This window comes from Engraulis encrasicolus, chromosome 20 (assembly GCF_034702125.1).
Source record: "Engraulis encrasicolus isolate BLACKSEA-1 chromosome 20, IST_EnEncr_1.0, whole genome shotgun sequence".
Lineage (NCBI taxonomy): Eukaryota > Metazoa > Chordata > Actinopteri > Clupeiformes > Engraulidae > Engraulis > Engraulis encrasicolus.
Window position 1 is genome coordinate 27,553,552 of NC_085876.1, and position 16,296 is coordinate 27,569,847.

The window sequence follows — 16,296 nt, forward strand, 5'->3', positions numbered from 1 at the left end:
ATTTTAGGGGGTCTTGAGTTTTTGAACAGTGATAGCAGCCGTCAAATGTTCTGCTGCTATCACCATCAAAAGTTGTGGCTCAAATGGCTGGCGTGCGGTTACGTAAGGTTACCCAGGTTCGTAACTAACCCTCCCCTCACTGTCTCTCTCCCCCCCTCATTTCCTGTCAAACTCACACTGTCCTGTCAAATAAAAGACCCTAAAAAACATTTTAAAAAAGTTGTGCAACTATCACCAAGGCCTATGGGAAAAAAGTTGTATGTTTGATCTGGAAGTGTATGGCATGATGTGTGTGTACCCTACTAAACCCTGTGCAAATGTACTTTTAAAAAAACCTACTTAGCATCTGCACTTGTTCATTTGTACATTTTCTGTGTACTTTGTATCTGCTAGTGATGTTGGCTATGATTATGTCCTCGATTGTAAGTCGCTTTGGTTAAAAAAGTGTCTGCCAAATGCGATGTAATGTAATGGAAGTCATAGAGCAGTCAGGAAAGTAGGCCTATAGTATGTCCGACAGGATACTTCTGGCTGAAAGACACCCACATACAGTTTATATGTGGGACAGATGTCCTTTCGCTTAAGGGCACCAGTGACTTTTCTTAGAGAGGGATTTTGGATGCCTAGCAGGGCTAGCTGGATGGGACATACAAATGTGACAGTCCACGAAAACACAGTAATACTGTATTTCATGTTATCATATCACTGTATATTACTGGTATACTATTTTATGTGCAGTGCATACAGTAAGCCTATACAATATATGGAAGAGATTTATGAAAATGTCAATATTTGCAGTATTTTCCTTAATGCAAAACACACTGAATAAGCACATACATAGTGTATGTGGAAGTACATATATTTCCAGGCAAACTGCAAAAAATAAACCGCAGTGTATTCACAATATGCTATTGCTTCATAAGGGGCCAGGGGGGGGCAGCCTGTTGGGGGTGGTGGTGGTGGTGGTGGTGGTGGGGGACAAGGTGCTGTGGTTGAGGTTGGTGGGGGGGGGGGGAGTGCTATACCTGGCCCCCGGCCCCATGCACAAGTCAGCAGGCAGCTACCTGGTACAGCATGAGGGCCTGACGCAAGGCAGCTCTGCAGCATGTGATGGTAAACTGAGAGGAAAGTTGACAGTTGAAACCCCCCGCTGGACGGACACACACACACACAACCAAAACACACACACACACACACACACACACACACACACACACACACACACACACGCACGCACGCACGCACGCACGCACGCACGCACGCACGCACGCACGCACGCACGCACGCACGCACACACACACACACACACACACACACACACACACACACACACACACACACACACACACACACACACACACACACACACACACACACACACACAGCCAAAACACACACATACATACACACACACATGTTAGTTGCAAGAGCCAGCCAGCCTGGGTGGCAAGCTGCTCCTCTCGTTTCGTTTTTCCTTGCGTGGCTTGTTTGTTTGTCTTAGAGGAGTGCCGTTTAGACTTCAATGGCCTGCCCACATATCCACATGCGCGCCACGACTCCGTTAGGTCTCCACTGTAGTCTTTTGAAAGAGGCCCACATGCTGTGTGCCGCTCGGAGTCCTTCAACTTTAAAAGGTGATTTTTGGAGAAAAAAAAACAGGGATAGGGACAGGTGTGTGTGTGTGTGTGGTGTTCAGGAGAAAACAGTTGTCCACTGGGACCGGCTCTCCTCACGTTTATCGCCTGTGGGCTCCGGGTTAGTTGTAACACATGCAGGCCGCACGACAGCTGGGCAGCCCAGATCAGTCCCTCTCTCTCTCTCTCTTTCTCTGTGTTTCTCTCTCTCTCTCTCTCTCTCTCTCTCAGCTGGGCAGCCCAGATCAGTCCCTCTCTCTCTCTCTCTCTCTCTCTCTCTCTCTCTCTATCTGTGTTTCTCTCTCTCTCTCTCTGTTTCTCTCTCTCTCTCTGTGTTTCTCTCTCTCTCTCTCTCTCTCTCTCTCTCTCTCTCTCTCTCTCCCTCCCTCTGTGTGTCGCTCTCTCCCTCTCCCTCTCTCTCTATCTCTCTCTCTTTCTATCATTATTCATCCTTTTCTTCTTCTTCGTCCTCTTCTTCTTCTTCTTCTTCTTCTTCTTCTTCTTCTTCTTCTTCTTCTTCTTCTTCTTCGTCCTCTTCTTCTTCTTCTTCTTCTTCTTCTTCTTCTTCTTCTTGTTCTTCCTCTCCTCCTCTCCTGCATTTCCCTGTTTTTTCCCCTTCCCCACTACAGTACCCTATCAGTGCAGTCCTCTGCCAAGATGTCAGTGTTAACTGCCCTTACATCTGCTGTAAAATCATTTTTTACAACAGCACAATGACTTGCTGTTTTTTTTTTGTGCAGTTTCTGTTTGCTCCGCTGCATCGCACCGCACCGCACCACACCACATCTGCTGCAAAATCACTCCTTACAGTACATAGTGATGTGCTGTTTTTTTTTTGCTGTTTTACTGTATCCTTTAGTACAGTAGTTCTCAACCTTTTTTGAAAAAGCACCCCTTGGACCTCATCATAAGCCCTGGATCTCATCATAAGCCACCCAAAACACCCTCTTGACATCATCATAATCCTGCCAACGCCCCCCTTAGTATTAAAAAAATAAAATGGACTAAAGCCCCCCAATGTCAACTAAGCGCCGCCCCCTCTCAGTTGCGTCCTTCTCAACGCCCCATTAGGGCTCCCCAACGCCCCCTGGGAGGCTGTAGAAGCCCTGCTGGGAAACACTAGTCCATTGCTCCCCCATACCACCTTTTCCTACAGTACGGTGTGCTGATTTGTTGCACCCCTGTTTTATTCTTTGGTCCAGTGCAACCCCATGCCACACCATCTCAGTAACACACACACACACACACACACACACACACACACACACACACACACACACACACACACACACACACACACACACACACACACACACACACACACACACACACACACACACCACCACCACCACCACCACCACCACCACCTGAGATCCATATCAACCACAACTACGGGGTCCAGTAACCGTGGGAGTCCCCCAGGGATGGGTCCACTCGGCCCAGGGATTGGCCACTCTCCTCCTGGGTCCCCTATGTGGCGCCTCAGACGTAATCAATACAGACAAATAGCACACCGGGACAGAAAGAAAACTACCATATGCAGCCAGCAGCCATTTCTGGAAAAATCCCAGGTTTTCTCTCTCTCTCTCTCTCTCTCTATCTGTGTTTCTCTCTCTCTCTCTCTGTTTCTCTCTCTCTCTCTCTCCCCTCTCTCTCTCCTCCCTCCCTCACCCCGTTTCTCTCTCTCTCTCTCTCTCTCTCTCTCTCTCTCTCTCTCTCTCTCTCTCTCTCTCTCTCTCTTACCCCCTTTCTCTCCCCCCTCTCTCTCTGCTCCCCCCTCACCACATTTCTCTCTCTCTCTCTCTCTCTCTCTCTCTCTATCTCTCTCCCTCTCTCTCTCTCTCTCTCCCTCTCTCTCTCTCCCCTCTTCTCTCTTTCTCCTCAGCAGAGCAGTGGGTGTGCACTGCACTGTGCAGATCCACATGGGTCTCTGTCCACTATCGCCATCCCCTCCCCCACCTTAACTGCACCCCACCCCCTTTTCCTTTCCCCTGAAGACCAAAAAAATCTAGTTCATGTCCGTGATCCGCTGGCTGACTCACTCACTGCAATGATTTGTCCCCCACCTTTGATTTCTCTCCTCTATAAAACTGCTGCTTCTCCGACACAAATATGTTTTCTATTATGTTATTATTTTATTTCAAATGCTTATCGCTTCAGCAAGGAATCCTCAATTTCGTGTTTTCTATTATGTTGTTATTTTATTTTAAATGCTTATTGCCTCAACAAGGAATGCTCAATTTCATTTTACTAGTTACAATGACAAATAAAAAGATATTCTATATTCTATTCTACACAAGACTGAAAAAGGTCTGAAAGGGAGGGTGTCTTTGGAGCAGACCAGGCCATCTCCTTCTACGAATGTCTGTGAAGAAAGAAGAAAAACTAACAACATTTTTTCTTTTTTAAAAATAACACTGTTGGTCGTCCTGTGGCCAGAGCAGTAGACAGCACAGTTACGGTTTGGGAACTAAAATTAAACGCGAGAGCTGAGCCTCTATCATTACGGGCCCGGGGACCAGCGAGGGCCATGTCAGTCAGCCTGCCAAGGCCGACCAACGCTATTGTGCTGCCGCGTAGCTGTGGTAGTGCAGAGGAGGGAGAGCGGACGGCCACACTCTAAACACTGCAGTGTTATTTCAACATTTAGAGAGTATATGATCAACTAAGATAAGTGTTACATTTCACTCGACCAACTCTATTGTGCTGCAGCGTAGCTGTGGTAACGCAGAGGATGTAGAGTGAACAACCACACTCTAAACCAGTGATTCCCAATTTTTTTTCTGCTGGTCAACAAAATATTTTCGTGACCCCCTCCCATATCATATTCCAAACGCAAAACATGTTTTGTCCACTAATGTTGCTAAATGTTCCCATCATAGACATGTGTATATAATTGTACGAGTTTTATGAAAGTATTTGCTTCTCTTTGCGACCCTCCTGAAGGACCTCTGCGACCCCCGTTGTGGTCCTGACCCCCCAGTTTGGGAACCACAGCTGTAAACACAGCAGTGTTAATTCAACATTGAGAGAGAGTATGGTCAACTAGATGAGTGTTACATTTCACTCAATCGGTCAGCTCTGTTGTGCTGCCGCGTAGCTGTGGTAGCACAGAGGAGGGAGAGGGAAGGGACGAGGCGGACTGGCAGGGTGATGGGGAACAACCATGCACTGTACACTCTGGAGTGTTAATTCAACCATTAAAGAGTAGGACCAAAGAAAAGAGTATTATGAGGGGAACGGCTGGAAAAGAAAGTGACAGACAGGCAGGGGGGTACGGGGGACGATCACGCTCTAAAGCATGGGTGGGGAACCTATGTCCCAGTGGCCATTTATGGGCCCGTGAGGCCATCTTATCCAGCCCCCAATATAATTTGAATGTTATGCAGTTTAATATGTGACATGTTTTGTAAAGACATCTTAGAAATTAAATTTTCAATACAATTAAGTTACATTTTCAGGGGACCTATAGTGAAGGTGGGGTCTGTTGTAAAGGTGGCCGCCTTCAATATACTTAGGCCTTAAGTGCAGGGGGAAATGCTGGTTTGTGTTCATAGTACGGCACTTGGAGGACTTTTTAAAATTCGAAGTGGCCCCCGAATGAAAAAGGTTTCCCACCCCTGCTCCTAACACTGCAGTGTTCATTCAACATTTAGGGAAGTATGTCCAACTGGACGAATGTGAATTAGACTCTGAGTGTTTAATTAACACTACACAAGTTATTGTGCAGTAGGGATGTAAATCATAATCGAAATGTATCGATGCATCGAACCTACGGACGATGAATTTAATCGAATCATATCGTATCATGGGGCATTCTTAAGTATCGAAAATAATCGAATCACTGGCCCCTGTCCAATGCCATTGCTCCATAACATAATAGAAGTCAAAAAGTGATGGGAAAAATCTCATAGAATCGAATCGTGGGGAATTTTTAAATATCGAAAATAATCGAATCCCTGCTTTAAGAAATCGATACCGTATCGTACCGTCATGGCGGCTGTAATTTACACCCCTATACTGTGCAGATACCAGAGGACCAAAGACCAGGTTGCGGTCCGTGCAACCGACGGCACATGCTAGTGTGGCGCAGTGCTTGGCTTGGCTTTTCTCGGCCATGTTTCTGGGGTAAACATCTGAGAAGGCGGAATTGGTGTGACCGCTGTTTGGCTGGTTGCTGGTTTACATGGGCGAAAGAACAAGGAGCAAGACAGAATGGGGGGAAATACGGTAAAAAAAGAAAGAAAGAACGAAAGAAAGACAGAAAGAAAGAAAGAAAGAACGAAAGAAAGACAGAAAGAAAGAAAGAATGAAAGCAGAAGAAACAACACAAAATCAGGAAAAGGCAGTCAGCTCATGACATGACACATTCCATGTGGTACACAGACCCATGTTTTTCATTCTTCATCCAAGCAGTCTTCTTCAGACCCTCTCTCTCTCTCTCTCTCTCTCTCTCTCTCTCTCTCTCTCTCTCTCTCTCTATCTCTCTCTCTCTCTCTCTCTCTCTGTCTCTCTCTCTCTCTCTCTCTCTCTCTCTCTCTCTCTCTCTCTCTCTCGTGCTCTTTCTCTCTGTACATACAGGGACATGACAGGAGAAGTGCTGCAAGAAATCTTGTGTCCCATAAGAGCTTGATGATTTAGTGGAGCAATATATTACTAAAAACTTATACCAAAGGGCCCCCTGTCAGAGCTAGGGCCTGTTACAACCGTTCTAACCTACCATTTTGAAGCACCTGAATATCAGATTTAAAAGAAATATGTTTAACCCTCTACATATTTTTTATTATTCAATACATACTGAAGGCCTAAAACACATGTCACCTATTTAGGCAGATCCTGCATTTCACAGTTTTTTTTTAGAAGCCACAACTCCCATTATCCATCCGGTTTCAAGCACACCTTTGTTATATGCAGCAAGAAGCAGGGCAGGAAATTGCACAGTAACAACAGTAACTTTAGCGATATCATTATTATTACTCTATATTAAGTCTCCTTCATTCCTGTATTTCTCAATTTTCCATTTCTGTAAAGGGCAGAAGGCACTTTCCATCCTATTTCAACTATATGCAATAAGAAGCAGCACACAGTAACAACAACCTTGCCATTATTGTTATTATTATTATTATTATTATTGTTGTTGTTGTTATTATCATTATAGTAAACTCTGTATTTCTCAGTTTCCCTTACTTAACCCATTCAAGCCTAAGGCACCTACAAAAAACAGCTGAATGCCTAAGCCATCTTTGGGAAAAGGTACAGCCTATAAAAACCTAAATATCTCAGCCTCCCCTCCGAAACAAAAATAAACATGAAATAAGTTGCATTTCAAAGCTAGGACCCTCATCTCACATTAGAATGTTTTCATTCAGCTCTAACATACCCACATTTTAATTTAAGAAAACTTCAAATCTCAGGAGCCTGAGTATGTGAATGCAATGCGGAAAGCAAAGCAGTAACAACCACACCAACCTTAAAGTTATTATTACGACTGTATATTAAAATCTCCTGCAGCCCCAGGCCAATCCCCTTGAGCACCCTAGCTTGTATGAAAGTGGAGGGGTCAGATGTGGTTACGTTTACCTTCCTCCTCTATCCTGTACCCACACTCTTCATCTCTCCCTCTATGCTGTGTCCTGTCCTCCCAATTTAATTTAGCAAGCGGCAATAATTACCACGCCGCTTGATTAATTATGTCTCAACTCGTTTGCGGCGCGTAGACACCACAAGGGCTAATTATCCATAGGAGGATGAGGAGGGAGAATAGGCTAGGCTTGGCCTGGTTGAGGAACACGAGCGCACACGCACACGCACACGCACACACGCACACACTCACACACACACAAACACACACGCAGAGAGAAAGAGACAGAGAGAGAAAACGAGACCGAGAGAGAGAAAGAGAGACAGAGATAGAGAGAGAGAGAGAGACAGAGAGAGAGAGAGAGAGAGAGAGAGAGAGAGAGAGAGAGAGAGAGAAAGAGAGAGAGACATAGAGAGGAGAGAGAGAGAGACTCTGCTGCCAAGTAGAAGCACTTCGGCGCAAAGCAAGCCTGGAGGGAGAGAGGGAGGGAGGCGGAGAGAGTCTGGGAGGCCCTTCCAACTTAGCCTTCGATACGAAAGCTGTCTGGCCACTAGATAGGATAGCCTAGATATCACACTCACGGCACAGACACACACAAGTGTAAACACATCAACAGAGCGCTGTTCTATGCCAGCCTGTCTGACAGCTCGTGTCGCCTTAGCTCTGACATGCTGATAACATACAAGGTCTTGTAGAGTCACACTAACCAGTGTGTGCAGTGCGGGGTAGAGTGGGAAGTCAAGTGCCCTATCCCATTCTGCATGAATCCCTTGTGGGCCATTGATGATAAAGTAAGTGATGTGTTATTGAAATAGGCACAGTCTCCATAGGAAGCATTGCACTATGAATCACCATGCTAGGCCTATCACTTGCAATTATTTTGGGGAGGCTTTTCAGCAAGCATCCATCCTGTTTCCAGCAAATTCTCCATTCAGCGAATGGTAGTTGTTTACACATTCAATCAGTCCACAACCAAACATATGTGCTTACAATTAGCAAATTACTAAGTTATTACTTAGTTGTAAGATACATCAATTCTAAAGGTAAAAGGCCGTGCGTAAGGCCGGTCACATGAGAGGGGTTGACATGCATTATGTCAATCACGGCACTCGAAAAGCACAACACTGATTAATTCCCGGTCCCCCGGTGTCAAGCGCACAACTGAGGAAATTCTCTATAGCCTTCCTACTACCTACGTCAGATTTTCAGTCTGAACACAAACTACTCCATTATGCAATCCCCAAGGCTTCATTCAGCCTGTATAGCTGTGGTAACAACAAAGGTACATGGTATAATGCCTTTGTGTCATGCCTCCCTTTATTCCAAAGCTGGAATATGCAAACATGGGAAATAAAGCGAGTATCTGACCTGTTAATGACCTGAACAGAGCTCCTCCTGGAAGCCAGCCAGGTGCCGCATATTTTGGGGGGACTAAAAGGTTCTTGTCCACTGAAAACAAATCCAGAATTTAGGGAGAAATTACTGAAGAGAATGATTACTGCACGATTCCGGCGCGCAGTTCCACTGACTGTAGCCTCCAACTGGACGGAACACGACTGAAACGCTCGCTCGCCTGACAGCACGAGTAAAGTGCGATGTAGGTCGTCCTCAACGCGAAAGGAAGCTCGCTCGGTGCTGACCGTCTCCACGGTTTACGAGCTTAGGACCTACACAACATGATTGAGTTACACTGGTGACACGCGCAAGCATACGCACCACAGGCGCGTACATAAAAATAATCACAGTCACCGCGACCGTTCCCTCCTCCCTCTTCTCGGGTCTGCCCCCCTCCCTACACCGCCGTTTTGCTCTTTCCCGACCTCATGCCTCCCTCCTCGCAGGCAGGCAAGCTGTCGCAGACACGGTATCCGTTACCTGCGGCACGAGAATCCGTATCCACCGTCAGGTATTCCTTATTGTTCAGTGGTGTGTTGACATCTCCTATTGGCCAAGTGATCACGAAACGCACGGCATGGGACGCCACCGGTCTTTATACCGTGCACCTAGTCCCTCAACCTTATATCGTAACTATAATAAACATTCCTCATTGGTTATTTTATAGACATAAGTGTACAGGAACCATTGCGCACTTTATAACGTGTGAATGGTTTCCCTGCTTCCTGGCAACAGACAGTTTGTGGACAGCAATTACAGTAAGCATGCCATGTATGAAATATGGATAGTGAACAATGGTCGATGTGCCCTTGGCCACCATGCCTTTGAAATACTACAGCTTCCCACATGTATCCACATGCGTAAAATGTGATTTGGGTTCGTGTTGCGGAGGCTGTAACACTCCACGGACAGTGTAGTCTTTGGACAACACAGAATATGCCAGGAGCGGAATACAATACGATTACACACTAGAAACAGTAGGCTGTACCACCTCACCCGGGCTGGGATCGTCCAGTGTTCTGCGCTCCCTCCACCGCTAGATCGCCCAAGCCGGTGTCAGACAACCACCAAAGCGAGCCCACTGTTCAGCCAAGATGTGATCGCCTGATCCTTATCCAGTCCAGGTGAGCTCGGATACGCGAATGTGTACAGACGGTGCCCAATTGTACCGTAATTTGGGAGTTAAATTGTCCATTTTCTCATCCACAACATCATGTACGACCCGCCCCCGGCATCGCTGATTGGCTCGCTGCTCCTTGAGGTGCCTCCATACACGATAGAGCTGTAGTTAAAGTAAACACACACATCTGGACAGCGGTGCTGAAACGACAGCCAGGGCCCCTTTAGGCCACCGAATTACACGTATGGTGCTCAGACTTTGCAGTGAACCAAAGCGATCAGCACCGGATAGGTCCTTTGAGCCTCTGTGTTATGAAAGCGGTTTAGGGAATGTTAGGCAAGGTCATGATGACGGTACACCGACATGCAGTTTCAATGTGCATGTGTAATGTGTCAATGCAGCCCTTTATTTCTAATGTGATGAGCAAATTTCCCTGACCTTTGTGTTTTGTTTTTGCAAACTCTTGCCTGAAATATTATTTCCAGTCACAGTCCCTCTTATTTGGAACAAAATCAAACACTTTTTTTTTAATTGTCAGAGCAAAGCAGAATCACGCTCAGGGCCAAAAAGTAAAACATCTTGACGCAACCATTGGACGGGCCTTTCATTTTGAAGGTCTTAAAAATCTGTGAATTTTACTTTCGAAGGCGTCGAGCATGTTCCTTTGTGTCAAAGAACCCCAGGCTGTAATATTCACTTTGAAGGGATATGGAAATCAAACATCAGAAAAAAACTTCAAAGAACTGAACAAAAACACCACACCCTACATACAATTATGGCGAAGAAGACTGTGGTTAAATGAGATAGCTTTTCTTACTTCCAATTAAATGTAGGCCTATTTAGTAATGAAGAATCGGGTTAGATTAGGCTACAGATTTCATTAGTTTATCCGAATAACTGAAAAAAGGGTGGGTGGCGGGGGGGGGGGGTAGGCCTAGGTTATATGAGAAAAAGATCAACACATTGAAGGCAAGTGGTCATAAAATCATGATGGGGTTAATATTATGGAGGGACAAGTAACAGGTGCTTTCCCTGATTCACTGGCGCCCCCTTGTGACTAGAAAAAGCCTAGAAACAAACGGGAACTCCTCCCCTCACACCTACTTCCTGTCAGCCAAAAAAGCAAAACACAGCCGAATGAATGCACGGTAGCACTATCATTTCAGCAAAATAGTGAGGTAAGGATTCCTTACTAAGGAAAGCACTGTTGTAGACGTTCCCTTGCATTTGTTACCTATTGCTATGAACTGGACTATCTACGCATCAAGCCACAGTGGGCTGCCCAATCCATTCATCCCCACTGTTAACTAACAGGCTACAAACTAGCAGCAGTTTTGTAAGGATACAGAGGTCGTTACATAATGTCAAGCGGTTGCCAGCGGGCAACACTGTATCAACTTGTGAATTCACGTACTGCCGTCTAATTAGACGGTTTGATTGGATTGTTGAATGGACGCAATTATATGCCGCTCTCCAACCAGACTCCATGTATAATCGAATGGAATCGACTCAAATCAGTCACATGTCCATTGTAAACTTGGTCTGCTGATCATTCAAAGTTCACTCGTCAGCAGAGTTGTGTAAAGTAGAAGAAGCCTACTCTTACAGATGTCATTACTACTCAAGTGATATGATATTAAATGTTTAACCTTATTGTTAGTGTTGTAATTACTAATAGGCCTAAATAGATTAATAAATAGGCCTACTAATTACTACTCTACACAACTCTGCTGTCTGCTCCTCAGTTATTGACAATGGATCAGTTTTTAAGTAGTAGTACTTAACATGTGATTCGTGCTACCCCTCCTAAATTAGTTTGTGTAACCTGCATGTTCATTTTGATGTGCGTCCCACAGTAATTCTGGCAAAACAGCTCCTGCGTTGGCTGGGTCGGTTCAGGATGACATCTCAAGCAAACAGGGTGATGGCACTGTCGGAGTGGGAAGACCGCTGGCACGAGGGCAGGACTGGCTTCCATCAGCCCCACGTTCACAAGTAGGCTAACCTACACATTCAATTCAATGGAATAGTATCGTTGAGATTCAGAGATCTCAAAAGTAAAGGTGAAAAAAAAACATAGTTCCCTTCCACACAGGCAACTTATCAGACTGAGTAACCAGTAGCCCTGTACTTGTGGTATGATCAGCAACTCTGCAATGTATGGATCACATTTGCAGTGGGCTCTTTCTAGGTGTTTTTCTAGGCCTAACTACACTGTTTATACCTCATTAGGTAGCCTACAATGGACTAATTGGTGTAACTGCTATGTAATATCATATAATGTTGTACTTAGCCTGCACAATGAATTTGGTTTTACTTTTACTTTTATACACCTCTGTTGAGATTACAATTGGACTCATATGTTATTTTATTGGACATGATACTGTTATGTGATATAGTGTATTTAATATGCATTTCATATACTTCTCATTTCAAAGTCCACTACTAGGATCAGAATTGTTGCAGCAATCCGTTTGTCCTTTCCTCAGCTCACATGTTCTGGCAATCAATGCATGTAGTATTGATGACATTTTTTGTAAATGTTTTACAGGCTCCTTGAGAACAACCTCGACAAAGTGCTGTGTGATCGAAAAGATGTCCGGTTCTTCTTCCCTCTGTGTGGGAAAGCTGTTGACATGAAATGGTTTGTCTGCCGTTTGATAACATTTTGGCAGATGCTTTGCCAACAATGAACAATGAGCAATTGCATGTAAAAGGATCAACACACTGGAGGCTGCACGCTATTGGAAGCATAGTAGTACCCTTTCACATTGCACATTGCATTATATGGACCTATTGCATTTGATATATATTTATATCTGTATATATATATTTTATTGCTTTCATAATATACATAGTTGTGTCATACAGTTATCGAATACTGCTTATTTTCCTCATATCATGCAGCCTCGATGCTAACTACGCAGGTCCTATTCTGTATATGGCCTCAACAAATGGACAAAAGGTGTTACTTGTAAAAATAAATTATAGCGGCGTATGTAATATTCATGCTAAGGTCCATTTTGTTAAGATTGTCATTTTTTTCATCTTCTTAAGAAATTTCGGGACGTGTTCACTGCTTTCACACATATAAAGGCACTTTAGCTGAGAATGTATCTTTCATGCAGGCTGGTAGACAAGGGGCACTCGGTAGTCGGGGTGGAGATATCAGAGAAGGCCATTAAGCAGTTCTTTGAAGAACACGAGGTGGCCTACGCTGAAGAAACAGTGTCGGCCATACCTGGCGCCAAGGTGTTCAAGGTAACTCATTTGAAGTTCATCGTTTACGCTCTGAAGAAGACGGTTGTAGTCGCAACGCGTCAGCCCATCTCATTAAAGGGTTTTTAACTTTATGCCAGCAGTGTGCCTTTGAAATCTTTGTCAACACTTTAGCCACAGTCACTACTGAAGTAGAGTTTAACTCATTTGAAGTTCATCCTTAAACTCTGTGACGTTGTATGCAAACTCGTTGATCCCATGGCATCTTCTTGGATTTCCAACGGTCAGTCTAAAGACAGATGATGACTCAGAGGATGCTTGTTGCTTTTTGTGTCTTAGCAAAGCCAAAAAAGCCCTAAGTAAACATAATTGCATTAGTTGCACATTCTAATATTTTATTTAATGTCTAATGTCAGTAAATATCATATCTATGTATACTGTGCGTGTCATGTTCAATGACAGGTCTGAGTTCTGTTTTCTTTCCAGAGCTCTGATGGGAAGATCTCCATGTATCAGTGTGACCTCTACAAGTTCTCCAGGTATAATCCATGCTGCTTTGTCTTCTCTTTTTAAGTAAATTTTACGATGGAGAGAGTGAGAGACAGAGAGAGAGAATGGAGATGGGGAGAGAGAGAGAGAGAGAGAGAGAGGGAGAGAGGGAGAGGGAGAGAGAGAGAGAGAGAGAGAGAGTGAGAGACAGAGACATAGAGAGAGAGAGAATGGGGATGGAGAGAGAGAGAGAGAGAGAATGAGAATGACCCTGTTTACACATATATGGATATTATTTGTGAGTATGTGGGGACCTTTTGATTGCATATAAATGGAGTTTTGGCTCCCTAAAATGAATATGTTTAAAACAGAATTTTAAGTGGATAATTCTAAAAACACCTCTCACAATGCTGATTTGTTTTTTTCTCCACCTGTTTTTTAAAGGGGATCAAATTATGTACTGTAAATGGATTAAACATATATGTTTTACAAAATATATCAGCACAAGTGTAACCAAGGCCAATGTTTATCCTACTGTTCTGGGTGTTCCCCCTGCTGTGCCTGTGCAGTGAGGTGGCAGGGCAGTTTGGTGCAATCTGGGACAGAGGGTCCCTGGTGGCCATCAACCCGTGTGACAGACCGAGGTGAGCAGCGCTTCCAAAAAAGGGGAAATCAGGGGTCGGGAACCGCTTTCCTTCAGGGGGACACTTCAAATGTTCTTTTTTCTCTTTCTCTCTTGAAAAAGTCCTCCAAGGGCCGAACTAGGAACACAAAGCAGAATCTCCCCTTGCACTTCAGGCCGAGGCCTGTATTGAAGGCAGCCACCTTAACAACAGACACCACCTTCACTAGGTCACCTGAGAAAACAACTTAATTTGACATCGAATGTAGCTTCTAAGATTTCTTTACAAAACATGTCATGTAGTTATACTGAAAACACACAATGAAATACATTCATGCCAACGACCACCAGCTGACTGAACCCTGTAGTATGCAAGTGCCATTCATAGCTCACATAATGTTTGTTTTGTTTTGCTTGTATGTTTGCCTTGTTTTTTTCCTAAGGTATGCTGCTCTCATTGCATCTCTGATGGATAAGAACTGCAAATATCTCCTGGATACACTACTGTACAACCCAGAATTATACAGTGGTAAGACCCACCAGCGTTTATTTCTTTAACAACACTTGGTTTTGCTTACATGCGTTCAAGCATTTTGCATTTTAAATGTATTATTATTGTTGCTGTTGCTGTTGCTGCTGCTGTTGTTGTTGTTGTTATTATTAGTATTTACAATTACATTATTTGCACACAGGACCTCCCTTTTTTGTTTCTGATGAGGATGTTAAAAATCTCTTTGGTAAGTATGGTAGATGTAATAGTCGTGATGATGGTGATGATGATGATGGTGGTGGTGATGGTGGTTATGATGATATGGGTGGTAGTGGTGTTGATGATGATGATGATGATGATGAGGAGGAGGAGGATGAGGATGATGATGATGATGGTGGTGGTGACGATATTGTCAGCCATGACCTAATGGTTTACGCGTTAGGCTTTAGATTAGGGGGTTACAGGTTCGAATCACACTCCACTCCATGGCTGAGGTGCGCTTGAGCAAGGCACATAACCCTAAAGCTCCAGGGACTGTAACCCATACCCTGTAAATAAATGTAAGTCACTTTAAAAGTGCAATGTTATAATGTGATAATTGTCAGTATAATTTATTTTGATGTGGTTGTAGCAGTAGTAAACCAAAGGAAGTAAGTATAAGAAATAAGAGTGAAAGATTTTAGAAATAATGAACAGTGAAATAAGATTTTTGTTCAACTGGTGTTTCAGGTCCAAGTTGTGATATTCAGCTCCTGGAGGAGACTGATGCATTCCAGGAGCGCCACAAGCAGTGGGGACTAGACTCCCTCACAGAGAAAGTGCATCTGCTGTCTCCAAAGGCAAACTGATGGCCCTAAATGGAGCTGAATAAAGTTGAGCCTTCAATAAAGTTCCTATTTTCATGGAACTAAATGATGACAAAATTGGAATTGTTCTGATGCTGTACATTACTTATTGTCAAAATATTACCTCTACTTGAAGGGATTTGTATTGTTTATGCTTGATTTAATAATAATAAAAAAATAATGTATATATTTTCCTTGTCTTATTCAGGTCAGAGAGCCAAGTAGGCTACACTAATGGTGGTTGCTAAAACAAACAAACGATCAAAAATGGTTGGCTTGGGGGTTTAGATCAGTGTTTTGTTTTGATATACAAGTGCAGCTACATGTAACTATCAATGTTGCCATGTGTTGTTTTTTGTCTGGGGAATAACCTCAGCAACCATAGTTTGATGGCTTGATTAAATAATAATACATTTTATTACACTTTTTTATTAGTTTCATCTGTGCTATAGAAGAACAACACCGGACATAATGTTCCAAAACAAACATACACCTTGTAATTTTCAACTCAAAGTTTGTTTACACAGCAGTTTGAATATGATTGATTTGCCAGGTGTTGATCATTTGCAATCGTCTATTCCCCAGGGTCATGTAATATTCTGTTCCAGGTACAGTCATGCTGCAGGTTTAACGCTGCAATAGCCAAGGTGAATTCCATCTTGGCACACAGAAATAGGTCACAGCAATGTTTGAACTGCAGTTCAGAATGATGAAATAATATTGTGCTTTCCCCACTCTGGCATGGCACCTACCCGCATTATGAAACAATGTTTTACTAGGCCTAATGGGTAAGGCTTGTATCCTACCAGAGAGTGCTGAAGAGGAAAAATGTATTCCCCCCTAAATATGTCAAAAATAATTTTGTGTGTACAGCATCACACATATGTTTTTGGTGATGGTT

General features: G+C 43.8%; 2 protein-coding genes across 3 annotated transcripts in view; one reads left to right on the top strand and one right to left on the bottom strand.

Annotated features, from left to right (window-relative positions):
- ext1c (exostoses (multiple) 1c) overlaps nucleotides 1-9,790 on the bottom strand; it is a 146,971-nt gene extending 137,181 nt beyond the window's left edge. Inside the window, exon 1 of one of the 2 annotated variants that reach the window (XM_063185704.1) lies at nucleotides 9,607-9,790. The gene's annotated coding sequence lies outside the window, so the exon portion shown is untranslated. Of the gene's footprint in view, nucleotides 1-8,583; nucleotides 8,949-9,606 lie in introns of those variants that run through there. The other variant, XM_063185703.1, reaches the window with a different exon arrangement.
- Nucleotides 9,791-10,807: 1,017 nt separating this feature from the next.
- Nucleotides 10,808-15,580, top strand: LOC134435840 (probable thiopurine S-methyltransferase). The gene is made up of 9 exons (XM_063184887.1): nucleotides 10,808-10,908; nucleotides 11,587-11,725; nucleotides 12,282-12,374; nucleotides 12,859-12,991; nucleotides 13,436-13,488; nucleotides 14,008-14,082; nucleotides 14,504-14,589; nucleotides 14,753-14,797; nucleotides 15,280-15,580. The coding sequence occupies exons 2-9, from the start codon at nucleotides 11,631-11,633 to the stop codon at nucleotides 15,396-15,398; spliced, it is 699 nt and encodes a 232-aa protein (XP_063040957.1). The 5' UTR covers nucleotides 10,808-10,908; nucleotides 11,587-11,630; the 3' UTR covers nucleotides 15,399-15,580.
- The last annotated feature ends 716 nt before the right edge of the window (nucleotides 15,581-16,296 follow it).

What these genes read in the sequence shown, in the direction of transcription:
- LOC134435840 (XM_063184887.1), top strand. Translation starts at nt 11,631, where the DNA reads ATGACATCTCAAGCAAACAGGGTGATGGCACTGTCGGAGTGGGAAGAC. An exon ending in GACCTCTACAAGTTCTCCAG is followed by an intron (nt 13,489 to 14,007) that starts GTATAATCCATG and finishes GTGCCTGTGCAG; the next exon opens with TGAGGTGGCAGGGCAGTTTG. An exon ending in GGATGTTAAAAATCTCTTTG is followed by an intron (nt 14,798 to 15,279) that starts GTAAGTATGGTA and finishes CTGGTGTTTCAG; the next exon opens with GTCCAAGTTGTGATATTCAG.